The sequence below is a fragment of the Diuraphis noxia genome, unplaced genomic scaffold (assembly GCF_037042655.1).
Source record: "Diuraphis noxia isolate RWA-SAM2 unplaced genomic scaffold, SU_Dnox_SAM2 contig0005, whole genome shotgun sequence".
NCBI classification, from domain to species: Eukaryota; Metazoa; Arthropoda; class Insecta; order Hemiptera; family Aphididae; genus Diuraphis; species Diuraphis noxia.
The window spans coordinates 16,165,722-16,192,797 of NW_028301715.1; the positions used below are offsets into that span (position 1 = coordinate 16,165,722).

Genomic DNA, 27,076 nt, shown 5'->3' on the forward strand with positions numbered 1-27,076 from the left:
TCACAAAATAGTGTGTGCTTGTCGAACCGCCGTGCGTGTATATTCTATTATAATATCTTATATAACAATTTAAGAGCATCGCTGGGGGTTTTTTTTCTCGTTAAAATGTATTTCCCCGTTTCTTACCATTATTTTATATATATTTTAAATTTCAACATTAAAATATGGAAATATCATATCATACCGTCATCTAAAATGATTTATTTTTAATTCTTCAAACGAGCTACGATGAATAATGATAATCGTGTTTTTTATGTTTTTTTTTACAATTGCAAATTATCGTGTTCTATATATATATATATAGTATTTACACACAACATAATTTATATAGAAAAAAATGATGTTAATTATTATTGCGTATTAACATAAATTTAAATTGCGTTTTAAGTTTTTAACCAAAACGTAAACTCATTTATATAGTTTTAAGTGTTATGTATATATTTATGTATACAATTACCATGCTTACATCGTATCATATGCACGTGTATTGGTGCGGTTGGATTTGAAAAAAAAATTGTTTTGTACATCTGCTAATATCAGCCGAAATCATTTTCAACGACCTTTGTCATGGCGGTCTACCTCGTTCTAAAACTTAATCGCCCTGATAAATAAAAACGAAATAATAAGTACACGATCAATTGTTCGGTTATACAATAGGTTATATTATTATGTTATCTTACCGTAATTGTATATTATTGTTTTGGTGTCGACATGGAAACGTTCCGAATTTGAGAACATTCGCGTTGTCTCCATCCTACAAGCGTATACAACATGGCAAATTCTGCGTCGACAATAATACGTTTTTTACTCTGTAGTTTTTTAAATCAGGGTGAATTTATCTTTTATAACATTTGAGGGCAAGAATGTTATCTACGGCATCTTTTACGGAGGATTAGGAGGGAACATCTCGGAGGTAAGTAAGTTATGACCATTTTTAAACTGTTTTTCTTCTTTTTGTTCATTTTAAAACATCATAACTTCCTTAAAAATAATAATATCAATAAAATCCTCCGTGGTGCCTTAGATAATATTATTGACTTTACATTTTATACGATGTAAATTCGCTCTAATTTTAGAAATTACATAGTTATTAAATTACATGTATTAATAACACGAGGTTACGTATCGTCGACAATATGATTATTCATCACAATTTATTATTTATCTTTTGTGCAGTATTTATATCAATAATTATAATATTACTATAGGTAGGTAATTATTTTGAAGATAAACACTGATTTTATCGAAAACTGAAAGTGTTCATGTGAATAAACCTTCTTTTTTTTTACATAATTTAATCTTTTCAAAACGAAAATATATTTTTTGATTTTGATCGTTATCATTTTTAAGTTTTTATAGTTTTTGGCATGACTTAATATATAGGTATGATCACATCAGTACTAGTTCTCGTTCATTCTAGCGCACCACGCCTACTAGTTCTCGTTATTTAATTTGCCGTTATAATTTTGGCGCCAATATTTTATAATATGAAATTATTACATGATATCACTACGATACTACAATGTTTACATCTTATTAATTCAATTTGACAATTTCTTTGCTAATATTAATTAATTTTATTGACTTATTAATTTAATACAAACATTGAAACATGACGGTTTGCTGCTTTTTAAATTGCCTCAGTGGAAGTAAAAAGGTCAAGTGGAATACTGTCGAACAATTTGATAATATGGATAGCCAATGAGAAACCGAGAGCTGAGTAATAGACTGGGTCTGAAGGGAAATGTGCGTATCAGTAAAGATGTGATCATACCTATCTATTTAGTCATGGTTTTTGGTACCTTATTATGTTTTCGAAATCCGATTTTTTATTTACGTAATTTAAATTCTCAGAAATTTATTTACGGCCGTTCAAAGAGAGTAAAAACTGAAGGAAAAAAACGAAAATTTTTCCAAAAAAGGTTGTTTTGTCATGATTATAAATTATCTGATGGATAATGTATTACGTTTGACGCACTATTTGAAAAAAACGAAATGTCGACCTCTATAAGAATCCTATTGTATAATATTATATAGGTACAGCACACGACCGCATTATGGGCTGAACGAATCAATATGTGTTTCAAATTCATGTACATAATATATATGTATCTATGTAAGGTATGTTATATTGTTAGCACTTTTGGTCCGTGTCTGATCGTAAAATGTGATGTTTCGACAAGAAAACGACTTATGCGGCGGGTGAGCGCGTAAGTATGTTAGTATTATACTGTATATGCTGTATAGGTATCATCGGTGTGTAAAATATACGCGTACAATGTCTGTTGGTCTCATTTTTTTTTCGTCTTTTGCTCCTAATACGCCCTCACAACAGCGTCGCCCCTCTGCCTAGCCCTACCTCATCTGCCGTAGGGTCTTGGATGGCGTCGATGTCATCCCTTTGTTGGATACACGCGCGCATGTCGTATAGGTAATAACAGTGTTCGATGTCGAAGATTTATCGGTCCGGTCGTCTCGTCTCACATCCGTTACAAAGGCCTCTTTTTGTCAATTGTGTTATGTCAGTCATACACTCATACCGCCATCGGGTATGGCACTATGGCGCCGTGCACATATATTATTACAACAACAACAGTCGCAGAAATATCGATGTCTTCTAAAATGGAGTCGATTTTATACCACCTTTGTTACATATAATAATATATAGTTAATGCAGTTTTTTTGTTGCACTGCTGCTGCAGTATGCACAATATACTCCATTCCATTACATTACCTATATACCTACGCTTGTTGTAGTTGTATCTCAAATTGTTATGTGAATGGTTAAATTGTATCCGAAAATGTACACCTATTTTTTTTTTTTCGAATAATATATTTAAAATAAATTTCACGATTGATTTTGTTATGTTCACGTTACGAGTTTGAAAAAAAATATTTTATAAATAACGACAGTCGAAGAAAGAAACAAAAGGCTGTTCGAATTTTGAAAGAATTTTTCTTATTTACGATTTTTATATTTCTTTTTTCTCGATTTGATTTTTATTAAATTAAATATTAGTTGGTGTGTTAACGGCACTACAATATAATATATATAATATTATACACCAACGTTTTTGGTACGAATGCAAGTAACCTATTTATGCAATAATTTACTACATTATATGACATAAGTCTCATGCACTTCCGTTTCAATTCGATGTATATATAATGTGCATTCGTTTTAGAATTTCTTATTAATATTGATTTCGTAATGCAAAGTACAAGCAACTGTGTGTGTATATGGTACAGTAGTGAGTAGTGCCCAAATTTTGGTCAACGAAAACGGAAGATGCAGCACTATATACGGAGTGCTTCTTATAACAGTAAGTTTCCATTATATTATTTCGGAAAATTCTGAAATACCTTAATTTTGATATCGTTAATAAACGACGTTTTTTAATGCAAATTATATTATTTACTACTTATTTTATCGTTACGATTTTCGTAGTTCTGTACGACGCACATACTTTGTCACAAATAGTATATATACAATTTTTAGAGTTAAAACAAACTTTGAATTACTATTATTTCGAATATTTTTCCTCTCGTGGACTTCAAATGATGTGTAAATAAAAGCCTCTAGTGATGATCCTATTACATACACCGCCCTGTTTATACCGACCGATTTTGGAACGCAAATTTCCAACCATCCTGTATATATAACAGCATTTTTTCTATAATAATAAATCATACACACAAGTAGAAAAAAGCGCTGTGGTCGACGTTTCCCTTGCAAAAACGGACAGTGTTGTGCTTGTCGTGTTTTTTTTCTCTGTTCTGAAATGACCGTTTTACACCATTGTATAGCACAATAATTTATATTACTTCGTTACACATTATTATTATTATTGCATTTTTACCGGTTTTGCAACGTTACAACGATATTATTAATTAGTACATGCCATGTAGAGTCTGCATGGTGTTGTTATAATTATACTTATATTATCGCTGCACGCTGATAAACTATGGAAAAAACGAAATATAATATAATTTGGCTACAAGGTTATTATAATTTTTTTTTGTATTTACTGCTTTCAACTACAGTAATTCATATAGTTAACTAATCGCGTCTCAATTAATTACCCGTGTTCAATTATTTTGTAATATTTTCCTTAACACCATGCAACCGGTGTTTGATCGTTTATACGTATATATAATACAATTACATGACCAGCGTCATTTTATATATTAATTACATAATATACGTATATTATATGCATTAATAGCACTTGGTAACACAATTGATAATTTTTTTAAAGTGATCAATAGCCCTAGATTGGTGCCATATATTATTAAATGTATAATATTCGTACAAGTGGTACTAAAATACCAGATTTGTGCTTTTCAACAGTTGGGCGTTTAAAAACATCGTCGTTATGCTTTTGGTATATATTTTATCGTCTCGTTTCATAATACTTTATAAACGACCCGTAGAGTAGTATACCTACTTGATAGTAATAATATTGTTATTTTATTATTGTGTTCATTTTTTTATTTTCCATCACCGGATTCGAATCTTCACAATTGCCCGCGTTCATTCCGAAACAATATCGCGAGCACTGCGGGTGGGACTATAGAAGCACAAAAGTAAAACGATATGCGGTTTGACAATAAACGGTGATCGAGTTATACGATACATTATTATTATTGTTATTATTATTATCATCTCACCTTTTTTTTTTCGTACGTCCCGGTTGTCCACGATGCGATTGAAATGTTACCTTGTGAAAAATTGACAAAAAAAATGATGAATCAAATAAAAATTAATCGGTTTTTACGTACCGAAAAATGTATTTAATTAGACTGAAACAATTAATACATAACTATATTGGTAATATAATTTCCTATTTATTTTCTCATACAATATTATTGTACCCATGCCTATCGTCATGTCGTTAATAATTTGTGGAAATCAATTGACAAAATCCGTCAATAATCGCCGCGTGTTGTAAAATAGTAATACTTATTTTGTAATCGACAAGCAAGTAATTAACCCAACGATTTATCTATAATGCCGAGCCAATGAATACTTTTCCAAACTAATTTCTACGGAACCGTTCGGGGAACGATTGAAATACTTCCAGGATAGCCGTTTTGTAAGGAGTGCTGCAGTTTGACAACCTGCGATCTGACGACCCCCCCCCACTTATTATTCCTGATATTGCGAATATGATGTACACATCACCTAATCACGGTCAGTCGTAAATTAATTTTAATTTTTTCGCTTTTCAGTCGTCCGCACAACGTAAATAAAAGTCGCTAACGTGTATTAAAGGTCAACGGTAACGACAATTGCTGCTGCTGCTGCTTATAAAAAATTTTGAAAAAAAAAACGATGTCGGGTCGAAATCGCACGCGGATTGCCCCGAGGGAGACACGTATACGAGATATCATTATGTATAATTTATTATAATAATATTATATTACCCTACCTACGGTGTTATCAAAATGAAGTTTATATCATACCGTATATAACATTATTACGATGACTCGTGTCCGTCCTGTGCTTTCCTTGTACGGGTCGCATGTGCCCTCCCAACCTCCTCACCTCTAGCACAAGCCGCCCGAGTGTAACTATACTTACTCATATTAGGTATACCCGTTATATTGTGAATTCGTGTATATATGTATATTGTTTTTCCGCCTGTCACGTATTTCTTCCATATGTTACTCTCCCTTGTCCGCTCCTCCTCCGCTCTAAGACCTGCGAAATATGGTCCTTTTAACCGGCTCACGGCCTCACGCTGGTTGCGGGACGAAATGATCGCTGTTCTTTTGCTGCACGGTTATAAACAGCTGTATATACCTACGTACATATAGTAAACACAGGTATAGGCATAACTTTATGTACTATAATATACGATAATACTATATGGTACTGCGTGGTACTTGGTATGCGCGGTGGTATACACCGTACATGCATACACACACGCGAGTTCATTCTCACGAAGAGACGTTGGTTATGGACGTTTGACCGCCGGAGACCACCTCCATATATGGATCAGCATGTTTAGCAGCTATTTATAGGTATAATCTGCTACGACGAGAAAAAAAAATACCTACCCAGTAAACACGCGATAAATTTCTGACGCGGGCGATCGTGGTATATAATATTATATAATGTTATTATAATCGTATTGCATTTATTGTTATCACTGTTATCAGTGCATGAAAACCAGTAGTATAATATATGTATACTTGCGCTGCGGTTTCCGCGATTGTGCGCGCATTTATTCGATTTCTGTCAAGTTTCTACCCCCCCCCCCCCCCACACACACACACACACACTTACGTTTTAGGTCCTATATTCAGGATACTCGGCGCGTCAACAAAAATATTTCAAAACGTGCCCTCGGTCGTGTGTCGTTTTATGCGGTTCCTATATTAAACCTAGAGTGGTGAACCAATAGTGAACAAATCTTACTTATTTCTTAATAGATGGGTAATACATTTTCGGTTTTAAAAGTCCCATCGTTACAATGTTTGTAGGGAGGTATAATCCGTCTACATGTATTGTGAGTATACTGGCTCTAGAAATATTTTTTTAAACTGATTACACAACAATTTTGACACGTGACTAGAAAAAGGTTCGCTATCTGCACTGGAAGGTAAAGGTACACACACGGTAATAGCCGATAAGCAGACCTCGCGTTTCATGTGTACACGCGTATTACCTGCAGTGTACCACGAATTCTTCACTGACAAACGTTCTGTTTTTTTTTTCAAAGTTTTCGAAAATCAGTCTTTATCTCGCTGCCTGCGCGATGCTCTCCTCGTATACCTTTTACGAATACGCCTCAATGCCGTTGTGGTGTCGGCGATGTTTGGATAATATTATATTATGATATTTTATTACTAAAATCTCTGTGACATTATGAATCCTTCTTTTCTTTAAATCTGAGACGGAATTGTAGTGCGGTTATGATATGTGTTATATATATATGTATTTACGTCATTATATGATATTATTTCGACTGCAGCTCTGCATAGACAGTAGACACAATTTAAATGACGACAGTGACACGATGAGCATAACACCTAAAATATTTAAATTAATATTATATTTTAAGAACGACAACTATATCCGGTACAGTTGTGTCGGCCGTTAAGACATGATGTAATGACAGAAAACAATAGTTTATTGATGACTCCGTATAATAAAAATACATAACGGATATTCGGATTATGCAGTGCGCCGTTCACCACTTTTTAAGAGTTGAGTCCTGTATTCCCAGAAAAAATAAGGGTAGGTGGTTTCAAAAGTGACATAGCTGCACCCAGTGCACCCTAATGCATATAGAGCGAGTAAGTCTTATGTCTTGTAGGAAAATGTGACTCAGTTGAGACTCCCCGCCAAACCAAAAAAAAAAAAAAAACCATGTGCGTTCAGCCAAGTATCATTATTATTATAATTTACGAATTATATGAATTAAATTGTGCATAAATCGTGTTGGAGGTACCTACAGTACTAGCTGTAGAGTATGCAAGTATATATGCTTGTATATTATAATAACGTATAATCACCGGTATACCGCGATTTATCGCTCCTCGATACTATGGTATATCACAATGGTCATGTAATAATAATAATATAATAAAATGTCCTCTCCACTACGATTTATCCGTCTGATGAACTCTGAATAACCAACGAAACGCACAATAACCTTATGAATACGATTATTTTTAAACCCTAGGAAGAGAGAAATAGAGAGAAGAAAATAAATATGTCCACAGTCGAATGTTGTTATAATTCAAAATTATTTATTAATTATTTTAAAAAAAGTGTCTGCTCAGCTCGCGTTCTGCTGCCCACTGCAGCTACTAGTGCAGTGCGGCCATAAATATATCGGTCATTGTTATTTCTATGCGTGTCTGCAGCCGACTGCAACTCTATGTCGTTAGTTTTACATTAGTGGCTCGGGACGAAAATCCTCTACGGTCGTAATAACAATAAACACAATACTACAGCTATATAATAAATATATTATATATACCCAACAACGGTATGGCGACATAATAATAATAATTATTATTATTATCTGTTACGTTGTAATAACTATTATAGTATAGTATAGCACAATAACCGGCCGTTCAGTTGTAGGTTACGCGAAACCGACATCGACGAATCCTCTACAATAATTATTTAATAGCATTTTATTATTTTTTATCCCGCAAATGGTTTTACATAATAATTTATTTTTTTTAAGCAGAAAATTTTTTTTTCGTTGTTTTGTTTAATGCGAATCGATCGCGCTAAATAATCATTTGAATCGCCACCTCCACTATATATGTGTATAGAATTTCGATAAAAATCGTCCTCGCCTAGACGCTAATCCTTCAAAACATTTTACCGGCTTTGCATGTGATCATCTCGAAGCCAAGCACAAAAAGCGTTGCCGTGATTAATATTATCGTTTGCCCCAGTCCTGGTACAATTTTACGTCTGTATAACATGCAAATTTTGACGCTTGAAAACGTACCGTATATAGTAACAAATTGAAACAAAATAAAATATCTAGACAAACTTTTCCATCCACTCGACCCGACCCACGACTGTATTAAATATAGTCTTTTGGAATTTTGAAACCAATTATTATTACGTACCTATATAATTTTTATTTTTTTCTGACAAAACGTTCGAAACTATAATATATAATATAATATACCCCCTGTATAATGGCTATAATATATAGGTAGATATACCTCCATTGAACCAGCTGCGCGACGGGGGTGCAAGTGCATTAGAGTCAACAAATAATTTAGTCAGTCACGTACTTTATTTACTATAATAGGTATATTGAAAACACGACAGTTGTGCCAGACACGAATTATATATGTCAGTAGATTAGATCGCGATAATAATTATATGTTTTATTTAAAATCAAAACTGGTGGGTCATAAACGCCGAATCATGGACTTGATTCCCCTAGATATAGTTGAAATTCTGAATTATAAACACACATTTTGCTCGGAAACCACTGCAGGTTGCATAAAAATACACAGACTGTTCGGGACAAAAATCGTTTAAGGGTGCAGTAAAAAGTTATGTCTTGGGTTCTTAGGGGATTCGAAAACGGAAAACTGTATTTCATAGTCAATAGGCCTTCTTTTGTTTCGATGTACCTACTCCTCTCCTTGTGTGTACTGATACATTATATACTCTAATATTATCCGATAAAGATTTCGGATAAAAGTTTTGATTCCTCGTATTATTCGATCTTCTTTTCATCTATTTAGATCGCACTAAAACTTTTATCAAATTTAGACTAATGGCAATCAAAATTTAATTGTAAAAATGTACAAAAATACATTCAATTACGTTTAATTACGATTTTTCAAATAAATAAATGGAAAAAGTTTTTGCCATTTATACCTATAGTATCACCAAGTAAACATATTGTATCTATATAGCAGTGGTGACCACTAACCTATACTAACTTTGGGAGCCGCAAATTTATAAAGTTAATTCAAGGTGAGCCACACATCGTAAAATGTAAAGCAATGTTTATAAAATAAAGATACATTTTTCATTTTAAAACAAATGAAGGAACATTTATTTACTTTTAATTTTAGTCTCAGTTTGGTTCAAGAGCCTCACGAAATTGATTTAAGAGCGGCTCGCGAGCCTCGTTGTGGCCACCCCTGCTATATAGGACGACTAGGACGTTCAAATCTGTTTTCGCTGTCAAAATAAGAGATGGTTTGAAAATTGATCAATTGAACCCATAATTATGTATACGTAAACATATAAATATAAATATTCTGCCTATGTACAGAACTCTACAAACGATGCGTTTCGAATCCCCTTGAGATACTTAACGGCAAAACGACGCCGCCCAATCCTTGTTATCTTATCACATATAAAATATAATTATTATTAAACGGTGCGATGACTGAACGATATGTGTAATTTTCTACTTACTGTTACACCTCTGTTGCAAGTGTAAACGATATATACGCTCTCGTCGACCGTGTAATCTAGAGAAGTCGGCCACGCCCCTTTTGTACGCGTACAAATATTTTATTTTTTTACTCACTTGATCGGTCGTTTTCGTCCCCAAAGATCATTAATTATATTTCTCGGAGTCTCGCTGTGTATGTTCTCCGAAAATGCGTTTTTTTTAAAGTCGCACCCCGTCGTTTTTTATGGAGGGGTGCTGGGTAGTCGTCAGTCGGGTGAAGTATGCACCTACGACGCGTTATATAAATTATTATATTATTACCATACGATTAAAAAATGCAACGGCCCGCGAAAAGAGAGCCGACCTTTTTTTTTGTGATAACTTACCCGTCGTGGGTTCCTACTGAGTTCAACCGCCTCCATCACCCTGCAGCTTAAGTATAGGTACCAACTATATATTGTGTTGAAACTGCAATTAATAATGGTGTTTGACAGCAGTGTATGTATGATTTGATTTTCAAATTGTTGATAATGTCAAGTTTTTTACGATATAATTGGGTATTCAATTCTTTCACAACGGCTTCAATCGTCTAATACAAAAATGTGTCAACAAATTTTTTTTTTTTGAGTTATTGACTATTGTATAATATACTATAGCGATGATTTTTCTTAGATAAATATATAATGTATTAAGACCTAGGTACCTACTAAATTTAATACTTTCTGTGTGCAAAATCACTTTGCCTCGGATGTACCGCTGTATATATATATATATATAGGTACTTAAGTACTTTATTGAGCGTTTTATTATTTTACTATGAGATGCATATCGGATACGATTTGACGAAATTGTTTTGAAGTAATATTACATTTGATATACTCATGCAGTCAGGTCGCCGTGAAACGCCTTGTATTTGTTCGGACCACTCACCGATTATTTTTCTGCATCATTATATAATAATAAATTACTCTGTGTTATAGTCGCAGTGATTGTATATAGCTGAAATAGAGTAGGCACATTAAAACTGGTGTCTGCTGTGGTTAACCTGTATATATAAATTATAAATATTAGATAAATATAAAATATCGTCCGGCGAAGGTCTCGTGAAGTCAATTTTGTATGCCCCTCGTATACAGTATACACAGTCCTTCCTACTTTCGCACAGACGTCAGACAATAACCACCGTGCACGGTAACTATAGGTAACCATAGGTCGGGTTTCGACCGCATTCATATATTACTGAAAGAAAAAATATAGACCAAACCCTATGGTTTCCATTGTCGAAGGATATACCTACATATCGTTTGACGTACGTTATCGCATAGTGAATCTGTAACAGGACCATTCAGTTTGACCATTTTTTCGAAAATAAAAATATGATATATACTCTTTAGTATACATCCATTGGACAACGTCTCGAAATCGAAGGTTTATTTTCAATCTTATAGGTACTATATCAACCATCACCAGCCCGTCTGATGCACATGCAACGACTAGTATAGTAGGTACCTATGAGATATCGAAAATAGTGGCGAGCATGGGATTTTTAAAATGGCCGGATTTCGTCTAACGATAATGAAGTATGATCGATTTTATCGTCATCACGCAATAATAATACTGTTGTATTATAAGATGTCGGTACGATTATTACGTCTTATAAACATTTCGAATTCGTTTCAGTGGTGTGCAGTGTATAGATTATTTTTGACATGAGTATCACCCTAAATCGTTTTCGAATAATTTAAATTTCATCATTGAATGCCAGTTAATAAGTTCTCGAACAATCGAAATAAAAATTATACGTTCACGGTAATAAAGTCTACTTTATCACGACGCACTGCACTTTTCGTTTTATGACAATTTCGATTTTTATAGATAGAAAATAAGTCATTTGCAGAATTATCTTTATATATACCAGCGAATACTCTGCACGCCTTTATCTCGATATATATTGTTATAAATTATTATAATATTATTACTGTGATTTGTGTGTCGCTTCGTATAACAGTTATCGTGTAAATTTCAATTTTTTCTACTTCCTAATCATGCATAATAGCATAACGGGCGTACCGTTTTTTCGCGTCAGGTTTTCGACTGATGAATATTATTCACTAAAGTTAAGAGGATATGTGATCGATAAGTTAAAAGTTAATTTAGAAAATAATATTCCCTAATTTTTAACGTAACGGTTCTTCCCCCTCAAATTGGTACAACTAATCAATATTTTCGCGCTGATAATCCAATAAATATAATTAAAGTAATACAAATAATCAGTCGACTAAAATATTATACCTCTAAAAGGGTCGTGACCTTCGCTTTCCGCTCGACATCCGCTGAACAGAACAGTTATCTGAAAAATATAATGTAATATTTGAATAAGTGTGGAGGTTATCATAATCTACACGATTCCGAATATATATATATATATATATATATATATATATATATATATATATATATATATATATTTAATTTATATTAATTTACTGCATTTTGTTATGCAGCTGTTTACACAATGTATACCTATAATATATTATATTATGATGACCATCATTGCCTTCTCATATTTTTACCAGTCCACCAGAAAAGTTGGTCCACTAACTAATGCGGCGTATGGAAAAATAATAATATGTCATTCGAATCGCTAAATCTTATTATTATTTCTCACCTCCGTTCTTAATTATTTCTGTTAATAACAGCGCGATCTGACACGCTCGGGGGTTTTACGGGCTGAAAGTTTTTTCATTATTTCAATATTTATCCTGCGTCGCCGGTATTTGTGAAAAGTCACTGTGGTCTAGACGCGGCGGCAGACCTTCGGCCATTGGTATAATTTACACGTTGCTAGTTTTCGTTTTTTCGAAAGTATAGTGGAAAAATGTACTGCGGAAACACGCGCGCCGGGTGACAACTTGTTTGAAACGGTTATGGTTATTTTACTTCAAATTTATGTGTCGCTGTGAAACGAAAGTGTGCGTACTTATTGCACGTCGCTGCATTAGGTAGAATATTATTATGTGATCCTATATATAATAATAATAATAATAACAACGAATCTAGACCGAAGGAAATTGGATTTCCGTCGATATATTTATTATTTCCGGTGCTTACCGCTTACCATTTTCTTGGGTGAAAGAATAACGATCATGCAATTAAATAAAATGTATACGCTTTATATTGTCTGTTATAGCTATTTCTTTTTACCGTGTTTAATCGAATGAAACCTTTGAATGACTTTTAGGAGTTTTCAGAAACAGAGCTTTATGACAATTTAAAATGTTATTTTTTATTTATATTATGTTATGTCACTGGTGACTGATTCATTAAAAAAAAAAACCAAGTAAGTGGCGATGATGTATGATGTCATTTTAACATTTATATTTTATATTGTAGTTTTTACTGTGTACGTATATTATAATATAGTTATATAGTTATCTGCTTGAAACTTATGACTATCTTATGTACTGTAATTTACTGACCTTACACAGTTACCATGGTAAAGTATATCGTCTATGTTATTGTTATTATTATTATTATTATTATTGTGACAATCGCATCATTCTCGCCGACAAAAAACCCGTTTTTTCCGTTGAATTGACTATTATTCATAAACCAAAAACGTGAGAGCTGAAAGCTTAAGTTATAATTTATATTATCATATATCTGTATATCTAGGTAGTTAACATGAACGAAAATCGGTTAAAAATAGTGGTTTACGGTGTGTGTATACGTAATGTAATATTATGTATCATGTGATATATTCGTACCCCGTCACAACCCTAATTGAATTTCATTAACCGCAAAGGATAACATATATATATATAATTTTTTTTTATGGTGTTTTCAACCTACCTGTGGACTGTGAAAGTGTTGCTGCTATTAAACGCTCATGATACCTAGGTATAACCTACCTCACACACACACGAAATCACAACTCTCGATGTGCAGTAACGGGGTATGTATGGGTGTATTATATATGTACGTTTTTGATTTCCGTCCGTGTCGATACGACTGCTTACACACGGTAGGTAGGTATGACAAGAGATTAAGATTATATTATTATAAGTTATAACATGTACAACGACAATACAATAATATACATTTTCAACGCATAAAACTCGTTTATCGAAATATTCTACTCGTGTTTTTATTATTCCAGTCATTTGTGGTGTTTGTACGTTTCAACGACCTGTACGCATGGTCTACATATTATACATATATATATATTATAGTACTTATAGCATATATTATGTGTATTTCGGTGATTTGATCGCGGCGTATAATTTAATACAAAAATAATATTATATATGCGAATCTGGTACGAGTGTTATACAATCAAATATCTCATAATACCGAATGTACTATAATAAAATTCGAGTGCTATAAACTTACAAAAGTGAATAAATAGAGATAGGTAAATAATGAAGATAAACGATAAAGTTGTTTTGAGTCATAATTTAAAAATTAGGTAGTATGTAAATAATAAATTATAGGCCGTATAGCTATATAAACAAAATATATATACATATTTTTTAGATTCTGAACGGAGTGATGAATGTATTGATTTTACAATGATGTGAGTGTTTTTTTTTTTTTTAAATTGATCAAATCGCCTCAACATGAATGGTTATTAGCGTAGTATGTTTACATTTTTTGATTACATTGTTGTTCATTTCTGCTTGAGGTTCTAGGATTTCGAAGAAGTATTCTGTTAAATTACTATTTATTATACGTACCTATATATGTATTATGTTACGTATATTATCAAATATTGTGAATATTGCAGGTTTGGGCTGAAAGAAAAATGTGTTTCGATAGTGAAATATCGGCAGGATAGCTAAAATGTTATCGAATATTTTATTTACATATGTAATTCTTCTAACACTCGATTTTTATACATTCAGTATTATAATAAGACATTTGATTGTAACAGTATATAACTCTCTACACCGGCGTGACGGTGTCATAACATTCGCTTCAACACCATAACACACAGTGGATATATATATATATATATATATTAAATATATATCAATATATTTGCCCCAATAGCTCAAATTTTTTTGGTAAAGAGTCAACAGTTTATATATTTTTTTTAGACGTCTGATAACTCGATTTGTGAGTGTTGATTACGCGTTTGCCGAAATATATATGAAATATATAAGGCTCTCGTTAAGGGTATTTGGAAAAAATAAAGCCGTACCCGTTATACGCCGTAAGTTCGACGTCGCCATATACTATACATACGCGCACAGTGCACACATAATGAATTCTTTATAAACCCTATATATCTACCATTGTACCAATCAAATAAACCGTGAAATTGTTGGATTTGTCAGTTTCCGACGACGACGACGACGACGACGACGACGGTTTGGCCGATATACGGACGAGCGAAGTTGTTGGATCGTTTGACACAATATTTAGGTTAGGGTCGACGTTTCGCCTCTTTATAAATATTATAATACTCGAACTCTATCTGACTCTCTCTCTTTTTCTCTTTTCAGCGTGTATAATAAATTATTATATACATAAGATCTATTCATTAATAATAATATACGTATCACGAAGATGAAATATAGCCAACGATGGGTTGAACGTCCGTAGCCGTTAATTGGGGCCACTCGATTTGGGTCTTCGCACGTCGTGTTTACATCTCGATATAATAAACAGCTTCGATTGTACCATTTTTTATTCGTGCTTCGAACAAGTACACATAATATTATTTTAATCCGTCGCCGTCGGAGGCTTATTAAAAATATACCTTAATTATTATACACGGTGCAGCGTGAAATGGGTTATGATCATGGTATGTACGTATATATAGGTACAAAAGTATAGACATTCGTTTTATTGCTTTATATATAGCTACTGACACGCCTATCTCCGACTCGGCTAAACGATATATGTATAATATTATTATAATATACTATGTAATAATATGCATAAAACGCGCGAGCATAAACTTGGAAAATATCAATGAAATAATAAATTATTAGCTCTCGATTTATTATGAGCCACGGATACGAGTGGTTATCGTTAAGAAAAAAAAATTAAAATATCATATTATGCAGGTACTTTCAGTTATACTCACCGTCTACTATATATGTTATATAGGTATATCTTGTACGATAAAATGTGTTTGTATATTATAATGTATGGCGGAAGATAGAAAAAAAAATCGTATTTATTAATGGTAACGTAAACGTATTGTACGCTCACTGCAGTGGGTCGAATGCGCGTGCGTGTGTGCGTCGTCATCGTATGAGTTGTGTATGAGTGTACGTTGCGCGCGTGTGGGAAGTCGTCCTGGCCCACTGGTTCTCTCAATGAACTTTATTGACGGCGGCGACGGCGACGGCTCGGCCATTCGTGTCGGGTACGCGTCAATGAACGCGTCGTAGTCACAGTCGTCGTCGTCGTCTTCGCAGTCGGTGTGGTTTTTCATTTTGCTGCGCTTAGTGTGTACCTATAATATTTTTACGATTTTCGACGAAGACTTAAAAATAAAAACAGTGCCTGTACAATTAGAGTTATTTCTGTTCGCCGCGTTCGACATGATAACCAAGAGCGGAGTAGGTGGAGGAATAGTACGTCGCCCGCTGAAGAGCGGCAGCAGAGCAGGCCATCCGAGGCCAGTCAGCGGATTAAGTTTCAGCGTGCTGGGTACGTCATCCTCGTCGGTATACAATATTTTCAATATGTTACATATTTTGGATGATATTATGACCTTAAAATCTAAAAAAAATTCATGTAAATATGATAAAAAAATGTCAAAACAATCAAATGCATTGAGCAAATGTATACTTATCCTGGCGCCTGCTTTTATTATTTTACTTTTGATTGAATTAAAAAAAAAAAAACCAATTTTAAGTTATAGTCATTAGTAGGTTATTACTATATATAATATATTATATACACATCTATCCGCCTGAGTGCTTTGGGTTTAACTTTGGAGGTAATAATACCTATATTTTATGTATTACTGCCGAAATTTTTACCTTGACCGGGGTAGACTTCGCTATCGCTGCACCGTGGGGAAAAACGATGTATATAATTTGATATTTTTTTTCGCATTGATTTGATTGCATGTTGTCATAACTACGTCCGTAGCATAACCGTTACGGCGTCGTACAATACGGTAGGTAATATTAAAGTATTTCAACGATATTATAGGTAGGTCTTGGTGTACAATGTTATCATATCCTCGATCCCTCAGCTCTTTGGCATTATATATATATATATAATATCATATCAAGACGGGGCGCGGTTGTAGGTGGAGAATATTTTTTCGTAAAGGAAATTTGTATATTATATTTAGACAATATCACACCGGTGAAACGTATACTCGTATATAATGTTGTATTTATTATTTATGTATATATATATACGTGTGTGTGCGCGCGAAACTAGTTCTCGTCACTACCAGACGAGAGCATCATCCGCCGCGCCGGTCGAAATCGTTCATTCCGCAGTCACACCGCGTAGTGCCACATTGTATTATATTTACAGACGACCACCATATTATAATATTATATGTATATCTATTAATTCCGTGTTCGGTAATGTATAATAGGCTATATATAGATGTACTCGTTACTCTAACGACTTCACTATACACTGTAATGCAACGCCGTAGAGATTTGAGTATTATTTTTTTTCACACTTATTTTTCCTAACGCGTTATTTTAATGTTACACTAGGAATCATAAACCATAATAATGCTTGTAATACGTCATATTTAGTTTTTAATTCTAACATTCATCGGGAAAATGATAAAAATCTAACTTTATAGATATTTTCAGTCCTTATATCAGTTAATAAAATTGTATGCCGAGCATTTTGCTATATTTTCCCTATACTTCATAGGTGTTACATTTTTTGAAACTTTTAAGTCCGTATTCGATTAAAATACTGTTTTCCAAAAATTTTATGATTAATAAATTCAGTATTAACAACATAATATTATGTAACGGAGAACAAATCCCGATAATTTTTTTACTTTGTAACGGTTTACTAATTTCGACAAGTCAAGTGTGCGTATATATAATATTTTGTAGGTACCTATATAGACTATAATATAATATTATTTTAATATACTTCGCAATGGCGTTTGTCCGTCTAAACCGATCGACCCGTACATCGTCCCTAAATCCCTTGAAATGTACCATATCATAATGTTAAATTGTTATAATATTTTGATTTCGAATTTCGTTTCTGTTTTTCTGCAGGTCTGCGTATACGCTGCAAGTATAAACATATTATATGTGAGCTAGGTTGCAGTATAGCCGCAATGTATATATTATATGTGCGTGCGATGTGTTATATTGTGTATATTATATATACATGTTTATATCTGCGGTCGTGTCTTAAGTAATTGCTGAAACGCCTCTGGGGCAGTTTGAAATTTTGAATCTGTTTTTTATTGCTGCGCGTCCCGAAAACGATTTATGACTGTACGCGAGAAGACGACAGACCATATGTGACGACGCCGCCGCCGCCGCTCCCACATCGCGCGACGTTACTCATACCACGGTCCCGGTATCTAAATGTCTATGTAGGCAGAATTGCGTGTGTATATATACGATTGCTTTTTTTACGAGTACTCATCTCCGTATCTCCTCCCACCCTTTCTGCTGTATAGCAAGTACGCAAGTCGCAGCCAAACGATTTCAGTTTTCGTTATGTTTATTATATACGTGTTGAATCAATCGTTTTTCGTGCGATTGATTTTTTTTTATAAGTTTAATAAAAAAAGGCGAAGGGAATAAAAAAAACAACCCACTTCCGATAAACGCAGCCGTTGTTGTTCGTTCCGGGGCTGCGGATTATACGAGTGGTAAAGGCGCGTGGGAAACCGTCTACGACTGTGGGAACGATTATACGTCGGTGTGAGAGTGAGCGGGCGGGCGTCCTTATGGCTGCAATAGGTATATATATATATTTAATATGCAATACGCAACCTTATACATTACGTGGCTTCGTCAGTAAGTGGTTGTGGTAGTTCGGTAAAATGCGAAATAGCTAAAGCCGGGTTTCTACAACAATGTATCACATCTTATTATGGAGTTTAAAGTATTTAACTCATAGGTAACGTGTGTTACCGACATTTTGTTACCAAAATATTAAATATAGATACGGAACATCGTATGATATACTGTACGTTGAAGTGAAGACCAGGTTTAAACCATAAACCTATAATAAACGTTATAGGTCTATATGGTTTAAACATTCGGCCCTTTACATGATGCGGACATAACCGTGGTAACGATACCAATAATATTATACCAACCGTGCAGGCTGCCGTCGCGCTGCAATGATAATGTTATAAGTTTAAGATATTAACACATGAACAAATTTTGGTGATAACCGTTCAGTGGCGGTCGTGACGATATATCATTTTATTTTGGGGAGGGGAGTAGAGAAATGGGTATCGTCGGACTAGCGCCAGACAATCGGACGGGACGAAGATTTTCTTACGCCCACGCGACCTGGTCAAAAGCGGTGTAAGTAAATAATAAATATATAGAATATAAAAACCGGATTTGAGCGGTTGTTTTAAACTCACCCGTCACCTTACCACGGTTGTTATAGTGAACTTCTTTACAGTATGTTTGTTGTTGTTGTTGTTTTCACCTGCTGCGGCTGATAATGATGCATTTGGACAGTCACGCGTAAAGACTATACGGCTATCGAGTTAGAAAAATATTATAATAACGGCGTCATCGTGTGGAATCACTCGGTGTTATATTTCACACTGGTATGCTGATATGCGAGTGTGAAAACTATTTATTCGTTCCGGTGACGTGTGCTTTCTAAAACAATAATAATAACTATATAGGTATAGTAATAAATAATTATATCCGTTACAAAAAAAATAAATAAATAATAATAATAATAATAATAATAGTGACCAGGTCATTGGAGGGTAGTTTTCGTGAAGGTGCTCGACGAGGAACAAAAGTTGCCTTGAAATCGCCACCTTATAGTCTGTAAACATAAAGCACATATTGATATTAATATACTGTAAATAAGCGTGTCGTGTTGTTAAATCATATCATATATGATAACGGTTTGGTTTTTTGTTTTTCAGATTTGGCTGCCATACGGAAGCTGTTGGAAGAAGGCGATGGCGACGAGACGTGCCCCAGCTGTGGCATGCCTTTTGACAAAGGCAAAAAAAGAAAGCTCATCGACTCTTGCGGACACGAACGTTGTTACGCGTGCATGTTCCGCAACGAAGGTTGTCCGCTGTGCGCCGCGGTGGCGACCGCCGACGACAGCCCGACAAGAGGTATATTTACTGTACTTTTTCTTAAATATATATTATTATTATGATGGATTTTCGTCTGTATTATACGTCGAATTTGTATAACACTGCAGCTGCACGACGTGTTTCTCATAGTCGCGGTGCAGTAATAAAACTGCGATGGGTATAACGACTTAATTAAGTTGTGTTCGAATTTAATAATTTAAACTTTTTTTTTAAAGTTCTATCGACTCAAATGCATTCATATAATTCACTTTTTCCGAAGTTGATTTATTATTGTTTATTATTGGTTAAGTCGTTAGCATCGCCGTTACCAAAATACTTTTTATACTTTTACGGACATATTGCAGGCAGTTTTTTTTCTTTTGTAATAAACATTTCTATTCATCATTAATTAAACGACGACTTTCATCGGATATTTACTAATTTATTTCTTCATATATTATTCCTCTACGTTTGGAAATAGGATTGCAACTTTCGATTCTACAAATATCGACTAAATTTAAGAAAGACTGTATTTAATAAAGTTTATCTACTTTAGAAGTTCAAAGAATATAAAAAACAACAACCGGCAATAACTGTTCAAAGTGTATACACCGGATGCTTCAAACTACTCGTCGGGGAAACCGTTTAAATGAAATCAGGGTTTAGGAATTTTATAATTTCGTAAAGTACTTTGTTTTTTTTTTTTCGAAAAAATTATTCAATATTAAATGCTTACCAAGCAAACTCTGATAAAACTAAAAAATTAATAATAACATTATTCAATCGATTGTATTAAATTAAATTTTGTAAATGAAATAGAATATTATGATATATTACATGTTAATAACTGTATATTATAATAATATTAAAATAATAACTTCCTCGGTAAACATTTTCTTTACAAAACATTCTTTTTTATCCTCTCGACCACACCAAATCACAACTTCGTGTTTATCGTATGCTAATTTATTTTCTCTTCAAATAGCAAAAATAAATAAAATAAAACGTTTATATTGTGATAAATGCTGTAATAAGTATATTTGTATGTATAGGCACGAAAAGAGATAATGTATTATAAATATATTTTTTTTCGATTATTTATAAATTGTTATGGCTGTTATTAGTAGATAGGTAGTATAGTAAAAGAAAAAGTTGGGAACTCATGATTACTTTAATAACACACTTTTAAAACTTTCACGGCGAACAAAGTTTTGGTAAAATTTTGTTTTAACAGCATAAAATACAAAGGTTTAAAAATATTTCTTCGACCAATTTTGTTGAAATACTCTGAAAAATAATTATAATTGAAAATTAAAAAGTTTCATTTCAAAGAGGTCCTACAAAGGCTAGAAGAAGTTTTTAATTATGTATTGTGCATAGATGTTCGCGTTGTTATATTATATATACATTTGAACATATATATATAATATATATATATTAAAAATTGTTATATGATAAGTATCATATTATTATGTAGGTGCATTATAATTTATCGTTTAAAAAAATTAACACATACAGATGGGTGACGTGGTAAATAACTATTTATATACAATTCATAGGTACATAACATTATACCTAGAAGTTTGTTAGAATCGTTTTTGTTACCGCCTGTATATTATGTATTTTGTCATACAAAAATCATAAAGTATAATGCATAACACCTATAGTAGTATTAGTTTTTTAAATTATCAGTTGATGAAAGGCAAATCATGGTAGTTAAGTTCTTATTCGACACCGCTACTGTCGCGTTTCCCACGATATTCGGTAAAGCTATACGCATATACCTATATATACATATGCGCCACGCGACGTCGTTATCGTCTCTAATTGTCAGAAGTCAAAAACAAAAAAATAGACGATGAACCAAAATGAAATAAATATATTTTTAATTGAAGTCGTAAAAATTACGTTGGAATTGCGTAGGTTAATATGTTTTTCCCGCGTGTTAGTCATGGTGTCATGGTTGATTGACGTGTAGGTATATTATATTATTATATACATCTCTGTCACAATGGCTATATCAATTATACAGTCTTGATGAAAGTTTCCCGTGCGTGTAGAATACTGAATTATATTTGTTTCCTTTTTCTGTACAGCTTCCAAGAAATCATTGACCGATGAGCCTATATATGTGCAAAACACACGAACTAACAGACCAAGAGTCAAGACTAACGGACACTTTTCACCCTACGTCCAGGTAATTCCATCCACTCAACCATTCTATTTCAATAATAATTGCAATAATATTATATGTGTGTATACCTATACAGTTACTTACTAATGTTTGTTAATTTCGTATATTTTAGTCAAGACAAGGTTCACAAGAACTCAGTCATTCGCCTAGTAGGCTTCCAAGACCCAACCGGAACTTGGACGAAGTCATGACTCAGAGTGAGTTCGCTAGAAAAAAAAATGATGAAAACGATTTTGGTATCAATGAATAATTTTTCTCCGTTGTTTTTGTCAATTAGGCTGTCCAACTCCTCCGCAGAGTAGAAGAAAATTTTTTCTCAGTCCAAAAACCATACGAAATCAATGGTCCATGCGAAGTGGATCCAGGTCGCCCTCAGACAACGCACTCTCCGGTAAGGGTTTTTTTTTAAACGGATCTTCATAATAATTTAATATTATAAGCTATGTATTCACTTAATATAACACGGTTTGTATTAAATGCATTGCTATGAAATTCAGAAATGTCAGCATCGACATCGACAGTAACTACTACGGATCAGCGGCGATGGTCTTCAGTGGTGTTGGGCAAGATTAGATCTCTATGGTCGTTGAGAGGTTTGTTAGGTTCTAAAAATGAAACGTTTTTGTTTGTCGTTGGCCGTGTGTGCACTTAAGCTTATTAGAAAACACTTTATTAACATTATGTCACCGTAGTTAAACCGTTGAATGTGCTCTGCAATTGAGTGTTAACCTAAATGTTTTGTTCTATAACAAGGTCAAATCAATAAATTTGATTTAATTACTGTATATTAACTATGTTACATACAAATTCTAGTCGTCACATTTCTCTTATACTGTCAGAATTTCGTATACGCGTATTCTTTGATAAAACAAATAACGTGAAGGAAATCTTCTATTATATTCACGATTTATTTGGTTCACGGAGATGTTTAGTTCGATGTAAATAGTCAGCTGAGTTTGGTTTCACTCATTTTATTAGTGAAATGTTTTTTGGAATCAAATCAGATGATTAAAATCAATACACTATTTATAACTAATTATGTCTGTAAAATTATTGGGAATTCAGAAGCAAGTATATAAAACTGCAGTGAGGAGGAGGAAGGAAATAATTTATGAGTGTATGTGTATAAAAGTCTCAAATTTGAAAAGCACCTTATTTTTGTTTTGTGTTCATTTTTGTTTGTTTTTATCTTTGTAAAATTGCATGGACACGGACATTAGCTTTGTGCACCTATTTGTAATAACTCAATTCTGTTTTTATTGTAAATTTTATCTATTCAAATAACAATTATTTAACTAATTTTTGTATACATCAGACGATGAAGGCGGAAACGTGAAACCGCGAGGATCGTTGAACCAAAGAAGTTGCAATTCAGACACTCTATACACAAGACTGGGACTGCTGTTGTCGAGAGACAGCAATTCCAGATCATTTACGGAGGATGTGTCTTTGTCGAGCATCAACTCTAAGCCGGTGTCGAGTAATGGGAGCCCCGTGTCCACGCTCACGGGGTCCTCTGAGACCGAACACAAAGCAATTAAAGAACAATCGTCCGACAGCATCGGATCTCTCATGTCCATGTCTGGACAGAGCAACGGTTCGTGTAGCCCCTTGACCCGAAGACATTCTGTCACGAGTGAGTTGAATTTTAAAATGCAATAAAAACGCTTATATTGATTAAAATTTAATTACTAAACACTATTTACTTCTACAGGGTTCAGATTTTAAGGCAATAATATTTATACGGGAAAAATCAAAATCGTAATGAAATAAAATACGTTTCAGTTTCTCACCTACCTAATAACAAAAAAATATATAAAAACCCGTATAATTTCGTATCTGAACCCACTATTTTTGCTAATATAATTACATAAATATAATTTATCGGATGGCGTTTTTTTCAACGTTCGATCTAGTTTTGAATAACACTAAGTCTATACAGGGTGTCCCACAGAGATCTGGCATTCTGACAAATTAAATAACTTTTGTTCTAATCAATATTTTTAAAAAATTTCTTTTAAATATAATTCATAGACACTTGCGCTACATTTTTTATTTTTCTAACACTGAAAATAAAAAACTTAAAAATTGATAAATTTTTTTTCAAAATATACAATATAACCAATTTGTAAATTTGATTTTCAGAAAAATGTTTATGGTAAAAACACTTTTTTAAGTCAAAAGTCTGATTTTTTAAAAAATTTTAAAATTCAATAATATTTTCGTTAGGTACATTATAGTAATTTATAGTTTATACATCACATATTATTAAAATAAATACAATAAAAAAATAATTAGATTTTAACATGCACTTATTTAAGAATGTTCTTATAAAATATTTTTTTAAAACTTTATTATTATTTGAAATTACAAGGTTTCTAACATAAACTAGATCGTAATAATTTACTTAACGAAAATATTGATATTTAAAAATTTTTTTAAAAATCAGCCATTTAACTTAAATAAGTGTTTTTACCATACTCGTATACCTACATTTTTCTAAAAATCAGATTTACAAATTGGCTATATTGAATATTTCGAAAACATTTTTTATCAATTTTTAAGTTTTTTATTTTCAGTATTAAAAAATAAAAATAAAAAATGTATTCAAAAAATGTAGCGCAGTGTCTATGGATTATATTTAAAAGAAATTTTTAAAAAATATTGATTAGAACAAAAGTTATTTCATTTGTCAGAATGGCAGATCTCTTTGGGACACCCTGTATATGTAATATGTATATATATTATGTACTCACCTCGCTTCGGCTTTTGTTCTAACCACGATTTTATATTGTGCGTGTGCGTGATTGTTTGTGTTTGTCCTGTAGCATTACAAGCGGGCTCTGTTGACGATTTACGTTCATTTAGAACGAGGCGGCAGCCGACCAGGAGGTCTGCTAGATCCGGTACGATTAAGGGACCCATCGATCCCAAAGGTATGGTGTTTAATGTTTGGCGGTTTTTTTTTACTTTAAAAAAAATTTTAAATTTAAATTATTAAATTATTTCAAATTTTAATTTCAATTTTAATTTTTCGCTTTTAAAATTGTCCACGACGTCAAATAATGGTTTACCATTTTTATTTTTTCCCGAGCAGTGCGATTCGCCCAGTACAGAACATCTCCACAACAACAACAGCTCCAGCTTCAGCAGCAGCAGCAACAACAACAACAACTTCTCGTACTGAAACCTTTGTTCTTCGAGGTGCCTCAACAAGAATCAGACCCGTTATTTCTTGGTCGCGAGTGGTTGGTCCAGGAAATTAGTAGAACGATTCTGCATGCCCAATCGCCCGGTGTCGCGGTGACTGGGCTGCCGGGTACAGGAAAGACAGCGTTCGTCTTGCAACTCGTCGAGCACAGCTGTTTCGGCCGTATTCAATCGAATCGTAAGTGCAGTTTTAGACAATTGTCACGTTGTGGAGTTTGCATTACCTACTCTTAGTTTCACGTTTCGTTGTTTCCTGCAGTGTCTGACGTGAAAGTGCCTCAGACTTCGGTGGTTTCTGAAGACGTAAAGTCCCTGGCATCGCGTGTGGTCGCTTACCACTTCTGCCAAGCCGACAACAACAGCACGTGTCTGATACCTGAATTCGTACACTCGCTTGCAGCCCAACTATGCCAAGCACCCCAGCTAAATATGTACCGACAACACGTGCTGACAGAACTCAACCTCCAGGTAAGAAAATAAAACAAATCATACAACAAAAATCGAACCGATTCATGGCTGGATGTTTTTCTAGATTTAAAGTTGGATAATAGATCTGAAATTTTAAAATGGAAAACGTTACATTAATGATGTGTTTACAAGTATAAAATTGTTTTTAGTCAATTACTTTTTTTGAGTTATTTATAGACCACTGAAATTTTCAATTTTTTTTTGAGAATTTTTTTTGAAGTGTCGGTAAAAAAATGTTGGACGACCAAAAAAACATGAAAATTTAATACAAGGTTCCTTATGAGTTGTTCTTAGTGTAGCTAAAAAAAATTAAAAATCGTTACTCACAATTTTTTTTTATAAGCGTGTTTATAGTTCAAATTTTTACGAAATCTGTCGAAAACGCGAAAATTTGCGAGTAATTTTGAAGTTGAAAAATCATAAAAAATTTTGGGTTCATAACTAAGAATTAAAAATACAACACTAAGTTTTCCTTCAAGTAGCTATAGAGAAAACTCGAAGCATCGTTATAGGAAAAATTTTAAGTGCGTTTGAATTTTAAATTTTTTCGAAATAGCGTAACGATAACGAGTTATCCTCAAACGATTTTAAATATTTGTTATTATTCAAAAAGTATATGTAGTAGATACTTGAAAATTTTACCAGTTATTAAGATTGGCATTTTCTTCGCATAATTTAATTTTCAAAATATATTGACTTTTTTTTGAGATATTTATAGACAACTAATATTTTCAATTTTACTAAAAAATGTTTTTTGAAGTGTCGATAAATTTTTTAGGCCCTTTCAAAATACTTGAAATTTTAATACCAAATTTCTCATAAGTTATTCTTATAGTGATTAAAAAGTTATAAGAATACATAGCCAGCATATTTTTTTTATTAGCATTTGAGGTTCAAATATTGACTTAATACGTAAAAATTACGGCAATTTTCAAATTATCTTAGATCGAAATTCATAAAAGTTTTTCTTTTTATACCTAAGATTTGAGAATTTATTACTAGGCTCATAATATAGTTTTGCAATAGCAGTTGAAAAATAAAAGAAAT

At 33.1% G+C, this 27,076-nt stretch overlaps 1 protein-coding gene and 1 long non-coding RNA gene across 6 annotated transcripts in view; both read left to right on the forward strand.

The window, feature by feature from the left end:
- Positions 1-27,076, forward strand: part of rols (zinc-RING finger and ankyrin repeat domain-containing protein rolling pebbles) — a 215,716-nt gene that overhangs the window by 180,689 nt on the left and 7,951 nt on the right. For 2 of the 5 annotated variants that reach the window (XM_089228577.1, XM_089228580.1), the window contains exons 3-11: positions 19,996-20,196; positions 22,254-22,354; positions 22,464-22,548; positions 22,629-22,742; positions 22,849-22,944; positions 23,667-23,987; positions 25,180-25,287; positions 25,449-25,739; positions 25,821-26,029. In XM_089228577.1, coding sequence (XP_089084703.1) covers positions 19,996-20,196; positions 22,254-22,354; positions 22,464-22,548; positions 22,629-22,742; positions 22,849-22,944; positions 23,667-23,987; positions 25,180-25,287; positions 25,449-25,739; positions 25,821-26,029 — 1,526 coding nt within the window. Of the gene's footprint in view, positions 1-16,286; positions 16,569-19,995; positions 20,197-22,253; positions 22,355-22,463; positions 22,549-22,628; positions 22,743-22,848; positions 22,945-23,666; positions 23,988-25,179; positions 25,288-25,448; positions 25,740-25,820; positions 26,030-27,076 lie in introns of those variants that run through there. The other 3 variants (XM_015508535.2, XM_089228579.1, XM_089228578.1) reach the window with 3 other exon arrangements.
- Positions 17,266-19,978, forward strand: LOC149054959 (uncharacterized). Its single transcript, XR_016191912.1, has 3 exons — positions 17,266-19,408; positions 19,512-19,743; positions 19,813-19,978. It is a non-coding gene; the product is annotated as an uncharacterized LOC149054959 (long non-coding RNA).